The sequence below is a fragment of the Fusarium oxysporum genome, chromosome 4, assembly GCF_000149955.1.
Source record: "Fusarium oxysporum f. sp. lycopersici 4287 chromosome 4, whole genome shotgun sequence".
NCBI lineage: Eukaryota > Fungi > Ascomycota > Sordariomycetes > Hypocreales > Nectriaceae > Fusarium > Fusarium oxysporum.
Genome location: NC_030989.1, coordinates 2,796,357 through 2,810,432, shown reverse-complemented (window position 1 = coordinate 2,810,432; position 14,076 = coordinate 2,796,357). Strand labels below are relative to the sequence as shown.

Sequence of the window (14,076 nt, the reverse complement as noted above, 5' to 3'; positions counted from 1 at the left end):
ATAGCCTCTGACACGGTCCATTGTCATCCGGTAACAATCTGACACGTCTGGTGTAGTAGCCCCTCCAGGGGCTGCCTCACCCAAGACTGAGTAGTAATCGTATACATGAAACAAACCAGCATCGGCATTCGGCAACGTTTCAACCGAACAAATTTATTCATTTACAAAGCACACAAAATTGCGAATGAAACCAAACCCCAAACTTCACATCCCTAGTCGCCGATTCCCAACTCCACTATAGATCATCGGTTCCGCCAAGGGAAAGCTTAACAGTCGATCCCAAGTTTGAGACCTGTATCAGCATCTGGGGAAGAGAGAGGCTAGCACTGCCACAGGAGTCCATTCTTGGCGTTTGGTGTATCAGCAAAGTTTCCGAAGTTAAGCTTTTGGTTGAATCTATTTTGAGATCTGTTTTGTAGGGTGTAGCGAGATGGGAAATCATGTATAAGAAGACTGGTTTGTTCCCACCAAACAAAATTCTCGTCATCCACACTCACCTCTCATTTTCAGACTATCAAGATTCGCTTGACGCGACGATTTCTCTTCTTTTTTTCGGACTGGTGCCTTTTTTACAATCAATAACTGCTGGGCAGCCTTTTTTCCTTAATTGTTTGAACACAATCATTTAAAAATACTCAATATGTATTTCTCCAACATCGTTATCGGTGCTCTTGCAGCTCAGGCCCTGTCTGGTGACAGAAGGCCGACTCCAGCGCTGGCTGGAAAGTTCGCGGTATGTACTTATTCTCACGCAGTTGGCAATATCACTGACGTAGTTAGGCCTTGATGGCTTCTGCAGCTCTACCAGTCTCTGGCGTGCCAGTGATTGGCCTCATCGAGCCCCGATCCGTAAGTACATATGATTTGATGCAGAGTTATCCATTACTGACAAGAGTAGCCCGAGATCTTGGTGCTAGGTGGTGGTGGTCAGCAGAACCAGGGCCAACAGGATGGCAACGACGATGCTCAAGACGAACAAGACGGCGAGAACGCACAAGATAACCAGAACGGCGAAGACGGACAAAATGGTGGGGGCAGACAAGGCAGAGGTGGTAGGAACGGCAACAACGGCAATGGCCAAGGCAACGGACAGGACCAAGGCAACGGTCAAGATAACGGCAATGGTCAAGGTAATGGCAATGGCCAAGACCAAGGCAACGGAGGAAATCAGGGCGACCAAGCCACTGCCACCGAGTCCCTTGCTACTGCTGTCGACACAGCCACTAACGTCGCCACGGATGTCGGTGCCATCCAGAGCCGCATTGCCAACGAGACCGTAGTCACTCGATCTCTTGGTCCCGGCCAGCTTGACCCAGGCCAGACTGATGTTGTCAACACTCCTGGCCAGGATGGTGGTGCCGCTGCCACTGAGACTGCTGCAGCTACTGAGACAGGTGCTGCTGGCGAGACCGGAGCTGCCGGTGACACTGCTGCCGTCACTGAAGCCCCTGCTGCTACCGACACTGCTGCCGCTACTGATGGTGCCGCTGCTACTGTCACTGTCACCGCTACCGTTACCGTTGACAACGGTAATGGTAATGGTAACGGCAACGGTAACGGTAACGGCAACGGAAGGGGAAGAAACAGGGATAAGAACAACGGAAACAACGGCAATAATGGCAACGCTGACCAGAACAACGGCAATGGTGCTGCCGACGGGGGTAATGCTCAGAACGGAGACAACGCCCAGAACGGAGACAACGCCCAGAACGGAGACAACGCCCAGAACGGAGGTAACGCCCAGAACGGAGGTAACGCCCAGAACGGAGGTAACGGAAACGGCAACAAGGATGCTGGCAACAACAACGGTAACGCCAACGACGGCGCTGCTAACGGCGACGCCAACGGTGGTGCTGCCAATGGCAACAAGGGCAACGCTGGTAACAACGATGGTGCCGCCGGTGGTGATGCTGCTGCAGGAGGCGACGCTGCTCAAGGTGATAATGCTGGCGCTGACGCTGGACAAGGCGGTGCCAACGGTGGTGGCGCCGGAGGTCTTCTCGGCAGCATCCTCGAGCGCTTGACAGGAGGAGCCGGTGCTGGTGCGGCTGCCGGTAACAACTAGACGACTCGTATCAAGTTGCAAGAGGACTCTCTCGTATGATACTGGGATTGACTGGTGCAGGACACCGGCGGGCAGGCCTGGGATGATAGATTGGTTCTCGGTGTAGTGTAGTCATATGTACTAGTAATCCAACCCGCTTCTGAACATCCTCTCCCTTCGCAAGTCATCAGACACAGTAGTCTCCTAAATCATGCATTTCTGGATTCAGTCTGCAGTCCGCTATTATGTAGGCCTCCTGGTTCATCCTTTCTGGCACAAGCCAGAAGCGAAAGTCCAGTGGCACATAAGCATGATCGCGTAGCGCATGCCCATAGAGAGCCTCCCAGAGTTCATAGAATTCAATCGGATGCCCCTTTCCATTTTCCTGAAAATCCTTGTCACTCGCAATTTCGAGCAAATCTTTTGTAACAGAGCTCAATCAGCGATGAAGAGTCCGTGGCGATTATCCCATTGGTTATATGACCTAGAGCCGTACAGAGAGTATCATGGATGTAATTGAATGCCACCATCAAATCCGAGTGCTATGCGTCTCCTTCGCTAAAAAATTCGTCTCCTCACTAAACGAAGATTCGCAATCCAGAAAATCCTCCGCAGCAGACATTTTTGCCGATCGATGGGTGGGCTGAAGCTTTGCCTGTGCTCGTGCTCAGAATCATAAAATGTTCACCACCAATTGTGAAGTACATGTCAGGGTTAGACGGCTTGCATAAAATCTGCATAGAATTGACCCATAATCCACTGATAAGATAAGTGTTCCTGATTTTATGCTTTTATCCGCTTCTCTGTGAGACCCAACAACCCATCAGGTAAAAGCACGATTCGCAAGCGCATCAGCAGTTTCGTTCAGCTCTCTTGGCACATGCCAAAACTTGAACTCCATATTCCGAACGCCAAACGAAATCATATCATCAATAACCTGTCTAATCTCCAGCAAGAAATTCCAGTGCGCCACTGTTTCTCCTCGGGATTTTATACCCCAAGTCTGCAGCCAGAGATTCATATACTCCATAAAGTTCGAACCAGATATGAAGAGTCGGATACGATGAAGACTCTTTTGAGTGAGAGCGGTAATATGTTACGGACCGTATCCAGCGCTCCTATCAGGGCATAGAGTTCCGCATAAGTGCTGGTCTGCGGTGCGTTGGGCGGTACAAGACCCCAGCTATTGTACTCTGATTGGGGGCCAAAGAAAGCGCCCCAACCGCCTCGGGCAGATCGTGTTCCATTTCCTCGACAAGCTCCATCGATTTGAATGATGACTGAAGATCCGTCCTTCTGCAGTTGGTAGGGCCCTGCGAAATATCGAATATGTGAAACGCCCATACGGCGGCTGTAGGCCACAAGTACGTCCTTGGGAACATTCCTGTGTTATTGACTGTCATCTGGGTTGAATAATTCGATGCTTTACTCGTGGCTATAATCGTCCACACCGCCGTAGTCGTCAACAGCTTCACACCAGCCAACTGACTCGGTAAGCATTTTTATTGTTTCTGCGTGGCATTAGAGGATGGAGGTACTGCCAGAATATATTATAGGGGCGAAATGAACATTTTACTTGTCTGGTCATTTTATTAAGGATGATAGACGAAAGGCTATCTTGATATTCAATGTTACCGATTATAGCTAGTTCACGATGTCCATGATAATGATAAGATAAGAACCGTCTCGAAGCCAAGCCTAAACCTAAAATTAGCAACATGAACATTCTCTCGTTCGCGTAGAGCCCTCAATGTAATCTTTATTGTCAGTTTATCCTCTAAGTAGTCAAGACTCAGCTATGGAATATAGGACCCTCGCAGTGCATATGCGTAATACTCTGCAGAAAGAAAGTATCAAGACGCTTGTCAGACCATCATGACAACAACCCAGTGTGCAACAGAAAATATAAAGCCTTCTTTTTTTCTCCCCCGTCGACTACTATAACGTACTCCAAGATGTTCTAGACTACCATTCCATATGATAAAAGACCTCTTACTGCGCAGATCAGGCGATAAATACATAGCGGCTCGCGAACGGGCCGAACGAGGCCTCGGTCTCGGAACACGGTAATAGCGGGGATATATACCCGAGCCTCAACACGTTTTTGACAACAGAAGCTATGTCTAAGCGCATCCTAGAAATGAACTTGAGCCAATAGAAAGCACAATGCCGAGATCGGGCTCGCGGGCTTTTCTGATTTCCCCAGATCTCCTTGTGATCCCCAGATTTTGTTCCGCGTAGAAAACCCCCACTGTCTGGTCGATCCTTGTCGAGATCGTCTGTTCTTTGCCCCAACCACGCTCTTGCAAGATATCAGGCCATGGAACTTATGATATGTCGGAAAGCTTTGATTCACCTCGAGCTGATTGGAGACATTGGACTCATGCGGCAGTGATAACGGCTCGAACGTTTTGTTGAGAAATCTTTGCTGCCAAGCATATCCCTGCAGCGTGGCATTTGTACGACACCATGATGCATGCTTGTTTCATGTCTCCCGAGTCTTTCGGCGATTAGCAAAGATCTACGATAAACTCAATCTACTCTCTTTGCCGTCCTTCAAACTTTCAACTAGGTCTCAGTTTCCAGATCTGCGCATCAGCTCTGACTAGTCTTTCTTGACTCGAGTTCCTCAGAACCCTCCGTCAGGTGATATCTCCTCCTCGGAACAAGATCGCATTTGCCGCTTCGACTTCCCCGCACCCATCCTTCGATATGCATGCCGGGCCAACGGGCATACATGATGTCAAAGCGACAAGTCAGAGCAATTACGGTAGCAGACAAGCTCCTCTTGTCCGTTGCTCTTTGCCAGATTTGTTACTCGAATAGCTATGATGCAGATAACAAACACAGCTTTGGATCCACTTCGTATCACCTCATTCGACCCCTCACCATCAGACCAACAATCACCCTGTTTCCGCCCTGCTTCGAAAGATCCTGCGGAATCATGCCCGCATGGAAAGTTGTCTGATATTGGCTCGGTGGAGCGGTCAATACTCCCATGATATAAAACACTCGACTTTCTCGCGCCTGTCTTTGCAGATATCTCAACTCCAGAATCTTTGAAACAGCCTCCTTTGATCTCGCATCACCTTCAACTCATAATGTCAATTCCCTCTCAACAGCGAGCAGCCGTCCGTCAAGGACTTGGCGCAGAAGCAACAGCTCCCATCCGCACAGTCGACGTTGAGAAGCCAGGCCCAGGCCAAATTCTCGTCAAAATTACATGGACCGGCCTTTGCGGTTCCGATAAGTCTCTCCTGCACAATGAGTGGAAGGACTTTGGCGTTAGCATGATGGACGCTTCTAAAGGAATCGCAGGGCACGAAGGAGCCGGTAATGTCGTAGCTGTTGGCGAGGGCATGGAGAACAAGTGGAATATTGGCGATCGTGCTGGAGTGAAGTGGATCGCCAGCACCTGTGGCGAATGCGACTTTTGCAGAGTTGGGTCGGATGAGGTTCACTGTCCTAACCAGACCAACAGCGGATTTTCGGTTGCGGGAACATTCCAGGAATATGTTATTGCGGATGGAAGATATACTTCGAGAATTCCAGATGGTGTTTCTGATGAGGAGGCTGGACCGATTATGTGCGGAGGCGTAACAGCATACACAGCTTGCAAACGGTAAGTCAGAATGCCGGCTACAATACAACATGCTAATGCATTTCAAGATCGGGCGTGACTCCTGGCCAGTGGCTAGTCATCCCTGGTGCTGGAGGCGGTCTCGGCCATTTCTGCATCCAGTACGCCAAAGCGATGGGCATGCGAGTCATCGCTATTGACGGCGGTGACGAAAAGCAAGATCTTTGCCTCAAGCTCGGTGCTGAAGTCTTCATTGACTTTAAGACAACGAAGGACATCACCGCGGAGGTCATGAAGATCACGAAATACGGCGCCCACGGTGTTATCATCACAGCTGCGACACGGGCGGCGTACGAGACTGCCCCCAACTACCTCCGTCCCAATGGAACTGCTGTGGCTGTTGGTCTTCCCCAAGACCCAACTGTTATTGCTGGTGCACCCCCTATGGCAGTTGCTCTTCGACGCTTGAAGATTGTGGGAAGTGTTACAGGTAGTATGAAGGATGTCGAAGAGGCTCTTGACTTCACTGCCAGAGGTCTCGTTCGAGTAAGTATAGCCAAAGATGACAAGAACTTAATAGCAGTATTCTAACATTTTATAGCCAATTCTTTCCAAGGGTAAGCTTGAAGATCTTGATCAATGGATCAAGAAGCTTGCTACTGGTCAAGTCGCTGGACGATGCGTCCTGGAAATTGCTGCTTAGGATATCTAGTGGAGAGTAGAATGTGTTTAATTGCCACTGATGGCCGATTTGCTGGCAGCTGGTGCATGAGGAGTTTAGTTAGAAAGGATTAAGGCCATGGATGGGCGTTAGTGTATTGGAGTGAGTTGGTGAAGTGCATCGATAGGTTAACATGAACACGAAAACGATTTCTCTGTTACGATATATCGTTATTGGCCATCTTCTATGGCCACGTCTTTCCATGCCAGGTAGTCAAGCCGGTTAACGCGAGATAGACAGCTGACTCTTTTGAATCCACGTTACTGCCCCTCCACCTCAACCCCGCCCTTTTCAAGCTTCCTCAGCTCCTCATAGAACCGAAACTTGTTCAATCTATAATGCTCAGCGATTTTCCTCGCCGTCCAACCATCTGCATCAGGTGCCGTTGGATCAATTCCCTTGTCCACCAGAAATTGACTCCTCCATATCAACCTTTCCTGGCTCAGTCCAGATCGCGCAACGAGATGTAACAAGTTTCCACTTTCAGACGTCTTGGCCCTCCAGTCGATACCAGCATCATCCAACGCGGTGAACACCTCGTGGTCAACATCCTGCCAGTTCCGGAAATCTGCATCATGGCTACGGGAACATTCTCCATGATTTCCCATCTTTTCATCTTCCATACGGCCATTGTCATCAAATATGAATTCTGCAACAGTCCTTCCGGCGTTGTTGGGCATGTTGATATCCTGGCTACATCCGTCCTTCAGAAGCTCATAGAATATCTGACGTTTGCCTGTACCAAGCCAGACTCCTGTCAGATCATCATCAGCCAGATAATATAGCGCTGTATTCCCTTTTCCATCTTTCGCACGTGGATCGGCACCCATTCGCAATATTTCTTGAACACAGCCTAGAGGCTCTCCTAGTCTGACGGCAGGCATATAGTCAGGGTCTGGATAGAGTCGCATTCGGCGAAGAGCCGCCATAGAGTGGGTAGGTACCATGCTTGTCAGGCTGGTTCACTAGGGAAGGATACGTTGATCCTAAGATTCGTAATGAACGCCGAACCATGGGCAACCTAGCGAAACGGCCTATATCGTTGTTGCAAACTTCAACAAGGAGATGATGCAAGACGTTCTTCCCCTAATAATCCACTGCAAGAGGGTCAGCGCCAAGTCGAAGAAACATGTCAACCAATGACTCCATCCCCGGGCTCGAAAAGTCTGACTCCGTCGGGCCTGCGACACGATCCCAGCTCAGATATATCTTTGATTCAGGGGATATATTATCCACATTCCAATGGGCTTCATTGAACCCAGTCCTAGCACGCACGTCGGCTCCGGCAGCACTTCGACAGGCACTGAGTAGTAGTGTGCGCCCTTGGGGATCACGATGTTCAAGGTTCAATGATGCAAGGAACCCAGGATACTCAATCAGAGGCGTCCAGCAACCGCCATCTTCAATGATAGCATGAATGACATGTCTCGCACCCCACGCAGGCGCTCTCTCTTCATTTTCCCACTCATCATCCGAAAAGTGCGGATGCTGATTTTCTTCCTCCCAATCTAGGCTATTGGCTTACGTAGGAAATTCTGGAAAAGATGTGCATGGAGGGTCCTCGCCCGGTAACGGTGCCCTGGGCTTAGAGGAGCGATCTGGACTATAAAGAGCTTGAGAACTCCTGGTACAGATCGGCTCCATGCCGAAGACGTGAAAAGACCATTTGAGCCTTTTCACTCTTGCCCTTAGTGCTGTTGTTGAGATGGCCGGCGGCACAATAGATAGGTGGTTGAAACTGCTCGCCATATTGCTCAAACTGCGGTGGGGGATCCTGACCGTCCCAACCGGGCTCAATTGTCGGAATTTTTGGCGGACAAGGGAAATGTGCAGGTTTAAAAGGACGTCGGGTACCAACTTGTAGGCAGAAAGCAGACCAAGTGAGCAGAGGTTTCAATTGGCTTGTTGGTCGTTGGCTTAGAACATACTTTCAGTCGTTTCCAAGCTAGGCATTTAATAAAGCAGCTCCCTGTCCAAAAATGTGGGATAGTCTATATGACTCAATCTTTGAGTGCCGAGTAGCCGGGTTAAGCCATTCCAGTTTCTGGAGTATCGCAAACATAGGCCTGTTTCGGGATGCAAACCACATGAGGAGATTATAAACTCCTGGAATTAATCGCACTGTCACTGGACTGACTGAAATCGGAAACTTAATGGCTCTTCTGGGTGCTCCTGGCATACCAGCCGTGGACATCTATACAGTGGTTAAAACCCCCAAGAATGCATCATTACCTTGTTGACCTTCTACTCGGCCCTCTTACCAGTGCTGAAATTGCTGATTCTACCAAAAGGTCGCATATTCGACGGAGGATGAAGCAGAGTGGCAATTCAAAGTTAGGCTGTCCTGTTAAACGAAGGACGTATATTATTGATAAGGTCAAGAGTCTTTGTATGTCAGACGTAGAGTAGACTGCGCATCAAGGTCAGTCTCTGAAAATCTCTCGACATATGGTGTCAATCAACTTCCTTTAAATACAGCATATAAGACAATCTAAGGTTTCAGTATTTTCCAAAGCATTTGATTTGTTCTCATATGCTCCCCGTGTACTGACTCGACTATTGTTGCTATAACTGACGCCGAACGACCTCCAGTGCTAGACCATCTCTCTCCGAAATAAGGCTCTTTATCTCTTCTTCATTCGCCCAATTCTCGTTGAAAATTAACTTGACTGATGACAAGTTGGGGAACCGATCTGGGTGGATCAGCGTGCCCAGAAACTCCTCGAGCTGGCTAACGATGTTCCTTCCACAGCTATGAATCTCAAGATACTCCAAGTGTTCTGGAATAGATTCAACAACCTTTGGAGCCTCTATAGATGCATCCTCTGTGTAGTAAATCACCTTTCCATTACCTAGAAGCCCACTGACATTCAGAGAGCCTAAAATGAGGCTCTTCAACTTGTGCATCTGTCGCAGTTCAGCACCCATATACAATCGTTCTCGTGGTCCGGGCGGGCCAGAGCTCGTGCGAACTGCTTCAGTCAAATCAATATGAAGATATTCCAGGCTATCATCATGAGGCAATAGCGATTCCATTATATCCCGAGCCGTTGCTTCAAATTCGTCACCAAGGTACTTTTTTTGGAAGTCGTGTGTATATATGAACTTCCTAAGGGCCTTGCACGCCCCGATTAAAGAGCGAATGGCTGGACCTACGCACCAACTATCTCGTAAGATGATTGACTGAACGTTTGAACATCCTTCATCCATTGGGTCTAGGTCAAACTCATCCATTTCAGGGCTTCTTGCCCCAACACATTCGTATGAATGAATGCTACGGATGCGGAATAACTGGTTTGCGTGATCATAAAATTGGCGATATCCTTCCTCGCGATTATATGATTCATGCTTAACATTCTTCAACCTGGTAAGCAACTGACTCGGGGGAAGTTTGACACGTCTTCTTCCGCAACCTCCATAGGCAGCTAGAAGGATAGCATAGAAGCAATTTGGATCCCCAGGGTGGCCATATGTCAAATTCTTGACCTTTGTGCAGACAGCAAGTAGAAGAGCCACCGCGGCATCTTCGATTCCCGCTTCCAGGGCCCAAATCCATCGGCTACTCCAATGCGTATCATATCCTAGCTTCTCAGGCAATATCTTGAGAATTAATTGCTTATAGAAGATCAGATCATTGGCATCGATGTGAACCGTTCCTTTGTAAAAGTGATCGGTCAGCCAATCATGGAGTCTAATCGTGCGAACGTGTCGGGCAAGCTCTGGCTTGATGATTGAAACGTATGAAAGAAACTGCACAATGCGGGAGCGAATTACAGAGCCTTTCTTCGGCAATTCAGGTCTCGGGATGTCGCAGAATGTCTGGACTGAGAAAGGTAGTGCAATTGCGTAGAGTTGTTTGCACGAAAATAGAAGTGAATGAACGGATTTGAAATCAGTCGAATCAGCAAGAAGAGAGATTATCTGGCTCTGGATCTCTGGAGGGAGAGCGAGTAAGAAAGGCTTCTGGCTCGTAGAAGAAGTCATAACTCTCGAGTTTGCACACGAAAATGATATTGTGAAGCAAAAAAGACACGGCGCAAAGAAACATTTTGATCATATGATAACCCCACAATAATTCTCGCTTGCAGAACCAACGACTTATTGCATAGCCATGCATCCACCATTTTTCTCATGCGTAAGGCAAGTTTCGCCAATCGGCAGAGGAAGCAGCACAAAATACGTGGTATAGCATCAGTGCTACTTGGTTACTAGGCTCATTTGATGCGGCTATAAGATAGATATAACGTCGTGAATGAATCTTATCTTATCTGATCGTCTTTCAGAAATGTGATTGGCAGGAAAGTCCCGTAGTGGATACACGACGATCCCTCGGCTGTAAGATTGACGTGAAAATTCATCAAAACCTCCCCCCTTTACCAACCCAAAACTACACTAGTCTCATTTAGTCACCGCATTTCATCCACAATATCACGAACTTCTCACAGTTTCTTGACAGGATACACCCCGCCTTTCTTCAGAGCTCATTGATACTACCTTTTTGCCTCATCTTATATAATAACCTTTTTGCTAAACAATGACTACAAGCGAGGACCATGTACGGGACGCAGAACTGCAATATCTGGTTAACCCCCTAAATGGCAGTCATTTATCAGACGGAATTGACGGTTCAAGTCACGGTACTACTCCCTACTCTCATCATACTTGACAGATTACTGACCAGTGCCAGACAATCGTCCACCTATCCCGGGATCAAGTTGCGAAATCTACACCTTCACCGACGAAGTAATCGTCTCCTCAACACCACCAAAATCTCACCCATATCTCCTCGTCAACATCGGCTCAGGCGTATCATTTTTCCAGGTCTCTGAAAGCAACCAATGTCAGCGCATCTCGGGCTCCTCATTCGGCGGATCGGCGTTATGCGGTCTGCTACTTCTTCTCACACGAGCACGTACGTATGAAGATATGCTTGAACAAGCTGAGAAGGGTAACAACGCAAATGTTGATAAGCTGATTGGAGACATTTATGGAATGGACTACAACAGAATTGGAATGAAAATGACAGCTGTTGCTTCAACTTTCTGCAAAGCCTTCAGCTTGGAGCATAGACCTGATGCTGAGACTCAAGAGGCTGAAAACCCCGTGCGGGACATCAAGTCGTTCTCAGATGCGGACATCTGTCACTCCTTGGTTTTCGCGGTTTTTAACAACATCGGCCAACTGGCTACTTTGCATAGTCGCATTCATGGTAACCCGGATATCTATTTCACTGGCCCTTATGTACAGAACTGCCAGTTGCTCATCAGAACCTTGTGCATTGCAGTGCGCTATTATTCCCAAGGAGAGAAGAAGGCGCATGTTGTAGTCAACCAAGGTGATTTGGCTGTCTAAAGACTTGGAAAGTAAGAATGGCATAGTCATGTGATATCATTAGCATAAATAAGCGAGTCAAATCATTATAGAAATTTGTAAGGTTGTATATACATGATATCTTCTTCCGCGTTTATACGTAGTTCTCTTCGACTGTTCTGGAGCTGCTTTGTTGTAGAGCCCAATTCCTCCAGACAACAACCTCACCTCCCTGTTTCACCTGGTCTATCAGGCCTAAAGGACCTCGAAGCGCTGAGTTTCTCCTCAAGCTCTCTCCCATCAACCATCCTCTCCCTTCTATGCTCAGTTCCTTTTTGTAGATGTTCTCGCAACTTTGCCCGAGTGTCATACTTCTTGGTATCGCAATCAGAGCAGCGATAAATCACATCCACTGCAAATCGCTCCCACTGTTCCGTCGCAGCGCGCTGACGTCTTATCTCAACGGCTTTCCTCGCGATAGAGGTGATGTAATCTTTCACTCTGGGCTCGGCGAGGTATCGTTCTGTTTGCGCTTCAATGAACTTGAGGGTATCTTCTCCGGTGTTTGACGGACGCCAATCATCGAGTGGAATAGTGTGAAGGTCGCCTTCCACGTTGAGTCTGTATAAATGCTCTGTCAAGCCTATCGCTCTGCAGTGGCCTCGCCACCCATTAGTGCCGTTCATTCCCTCACAGTCAACCATCCAGTTTTTCCAATGTTTTCCTATCTCAATATACTTCTTCAGGAACTGCTTGCGTCTAACGTCGTCTCTAGTTGCAGCCCTTCTAAGTGTTCTAATATCGCCGTTTGCTCCATTAGCTAAACCGTTGTTCTGAGCATCTGCGGAAACCTTGAGACCCGTTCCAATGCTGACGAACAGGGCCGGAACCAAGCCATGAAGGTTATGGATTTCTCTGATAGCGATCAAGGCGGGATTGTTGGCTACCATACCACCGTCAAGGAATTTTCTTCCTCTGATCTTGATGGATTCAAAGTACCTTGGTGCAGCTGTTGTTGCACGAGCAACCTCCCAAATTGCAGTTGTGTGAGCAGGACCCGCATTGGAGGGGTTCCAGAGATTAGAGTCATGCGCCTTGGGGCTAAAGTCATTGTCATAACTTCTCCAGACGAACTCTTTACTAACGCCGCCTTCTTTGTTAATAGCCCAAGAGATAGCGATACTATATGTTATCGTTAGCAGGTTAAGAATAGACCAAGTTGTGCAGGGACCTTACGTTCTGGTTCGATCTTCTCTGTACTTTAAGGGCTCAGTTTCAGCTTCGCTAGGGAAACAATCCCTCTCTCGTCGAAGAGTCTGGTAGACGACCTCCTGAAATGCTGCACGTGTCTTCCGACATGAGAACTTTGCTCGCGGATACCAAAGGAATGAACGCTCGTGAAACCATCTAGGTTTACCGAACACAGCATTTCCAAAAGCTTTATATGTATCCAAAGCTTGGTCAACTGACATGCGCAGTCTTCCCAGCATAATACTACTTAAACTAACTGAGATTAGTCTCGGGCTCTGTAAAGCATAGGTTCTGGTAACTTACCCACCAGTTGAAGTCCCAGCGACGTAGTCAAAGTAGTGACAAGGAAGAAACTTATCAACTCTTTCTGACTCTGGGTTATCTTCATTAGCATCCTGCTCGTGTTTGCCCATCCAGGGGTAGTAGGTGCTGCTAGGGGCTGGGTCTTCGTGATTACGCTCTATGTCCCGTATTCGAGTCATGATACGCTTCAACACCAAAAGACTTGCGTAGCCACGAACACCACCGCCATCTAAGATACGTTTGTAAGTGCATGATTCGACAAAGTGGTAGTGAGTTGTTACCGAATGTCAAGATGGTCTTTTGAGCCCAAGGACCTTCCTCATCTGAGATGTGCTCGGGTCCGCGAATAGGAATTGAAGGATCGATATCCGCGCTACTCGCTCCACTGACTTGTGGATGTAGCGTACGAGAGGTCTCGGACGGTGAAGTAGCCATTTCGTTTCAACTTTCGGCAATGATGAAATGCTAAACAAAGGATTGTGTGCTGACTGTGAGAGCCTTGTCCTATCTAACGACAGAATGGGGTGTCTAACACAGAACCCATGGTATCATTTTATGCCTCGCCAAACGAGGCTCTGAGAACGCATCAGAATCGGGCGCTTGATGGTGTGCGAGGCAGCCTGCTGCAGAGACCACCCATCCTGTACGACTGTGGTATCGCCCCCACGCTTCCAAATATGATAGCATCCTGTTCATTCTGGTAAAGGGGGCGGTAATCAATACGCCACAGCCTGGTAGCCTGCATTGCTTTCTTCAGGTGGATATCTCCGGGCTCATTGACCAAAATTGAGTCACTGCAGCACTACCAGACCAAAAGAAACAGCTATTTGCTTCGATAACCTAGCTGAGTCAATACAGTATCGAAAG

At 48.1% G+C, this 14,076-nt stretch overlaps 6 protein-coding genes across 6 annotated transcripts; 3 read left to right on the top strand and 3 right to left on the bottom strand.

Moving 5' to 3' along the window:
* The first annotated feature begins 497 nt into the window (after positions 1-497).
* Positions 498-2,202, top strand: FOXG_03864 (uncharacterized protein). The gene is made up of 4 exons (XM_018381735.1): positions 498-733; positions 781-849; positions 899-1,733; positions 1,770-2,202. Exons 1-4 carry the CDS (start codon positions 641-643, stop codon positions 2,063-2,065), a joined length of 1,293 nt encoding a protein of 430 aa, XP_018238298.1. The 5' UTR covers positions 498-640; the 3' UTR covers positions 2,066-2,202.
* Positions 2,203-4,186: 1,984 nt separating this feature from the next.
* FOXG_03863 (uncharacterized protein) lies at positions 4,187-6,618 on the top strand. Its single transcript, XM_018381734.1, has 3 exons — positions 4,187-5,666; positions 5,714-6,170; positions 6,226-6,618. Exons 1-3 carry the CDS (start codon positions 5,146-5,148, stop codon positions 6,325-6,327), a joined length of 1,080 nt encoding a protein of 359 aa, XP_018238297.1. The 5' UTR covers positions 4,187-5,145; the 3' UTR covers positions 6,328-6,618.
* Positions 6,606-7,274, bottom strand: FOXG_18676 (uncharacterized protein; the record flags this gene model as incomplete). The annotated part of the gene is made up of 1 exon (XM_018398813.1): positions 6,606-7,274. One exon carries the CDS (start codon positions 7,272-7,274, stop codon positions 6,606-6,608), a length of 669 nt encoding a protein of 222 aa, XP_018238296.1.
* Positions 7,275-8,723: 1,449 nt separating this feature from the next.
* FOXG_18675 (uncharacterized protein) lies at positions 8,724-10,347 on the bottom strand. The gene has a single exon (XM_018398812.1). The coding sequence runs from the start codon at positions 10,327-10,329 to the stop codon at positions 8,911-8,913; it is 1,419 nt and encodes a 472-aa protein (XP_018238295.1). The 5' UTR covers positions 10,330-10,347; the 3' UTR covers positions 8,724-8,910.
* A 388-nt stretch (positions 10,348-10,735) lies between these two features.
* Positions 10,736-11,808, top strand: FOXG_03862 (uncharacterized protein). The gene is made up of 2 exons (XM_018381733.1): positions 10,736-10,982; positions 11,033-11,808. Exons 1-2 carry the CDS (start codon positions 10,880-10,882, stop codon positions 11,695-11,697), a joined length of 768 nt encoding a protein of 255 aa, XP_018238294.1. The 5' UTR covers positions 10,736-10,879; the 3' UTR covers positions 11,698-11,808.
* A 70-nt stretch (positions 11,809-11,878) lies between these two features.
* Positions 11,879-13,746, bottom strand: FOXG_03861 (uncharacterized protein). The gene is made up of 4 exons (XM_018381732.1): positions 13,491-13,746; positions 13,210-13,438; positions 12,892-13,158; positions 11,879-12,837 (listed from the first exon to the last, which is right to left on the bottom strand). The coding sequence occupies exons 1-4, from the start codon at positions 13,642-13,644 to the stop codon at positions 11,880-11,882; spliced, it is 1,608 nt and encodes a 535-aa protein (XP_018238293.1). The 5' UTR covers positions 13,645-13,746; the 3' UTR covers position 11,879.
* Positions 13,747-14,076: the final 330 nt, after the last annotated feature.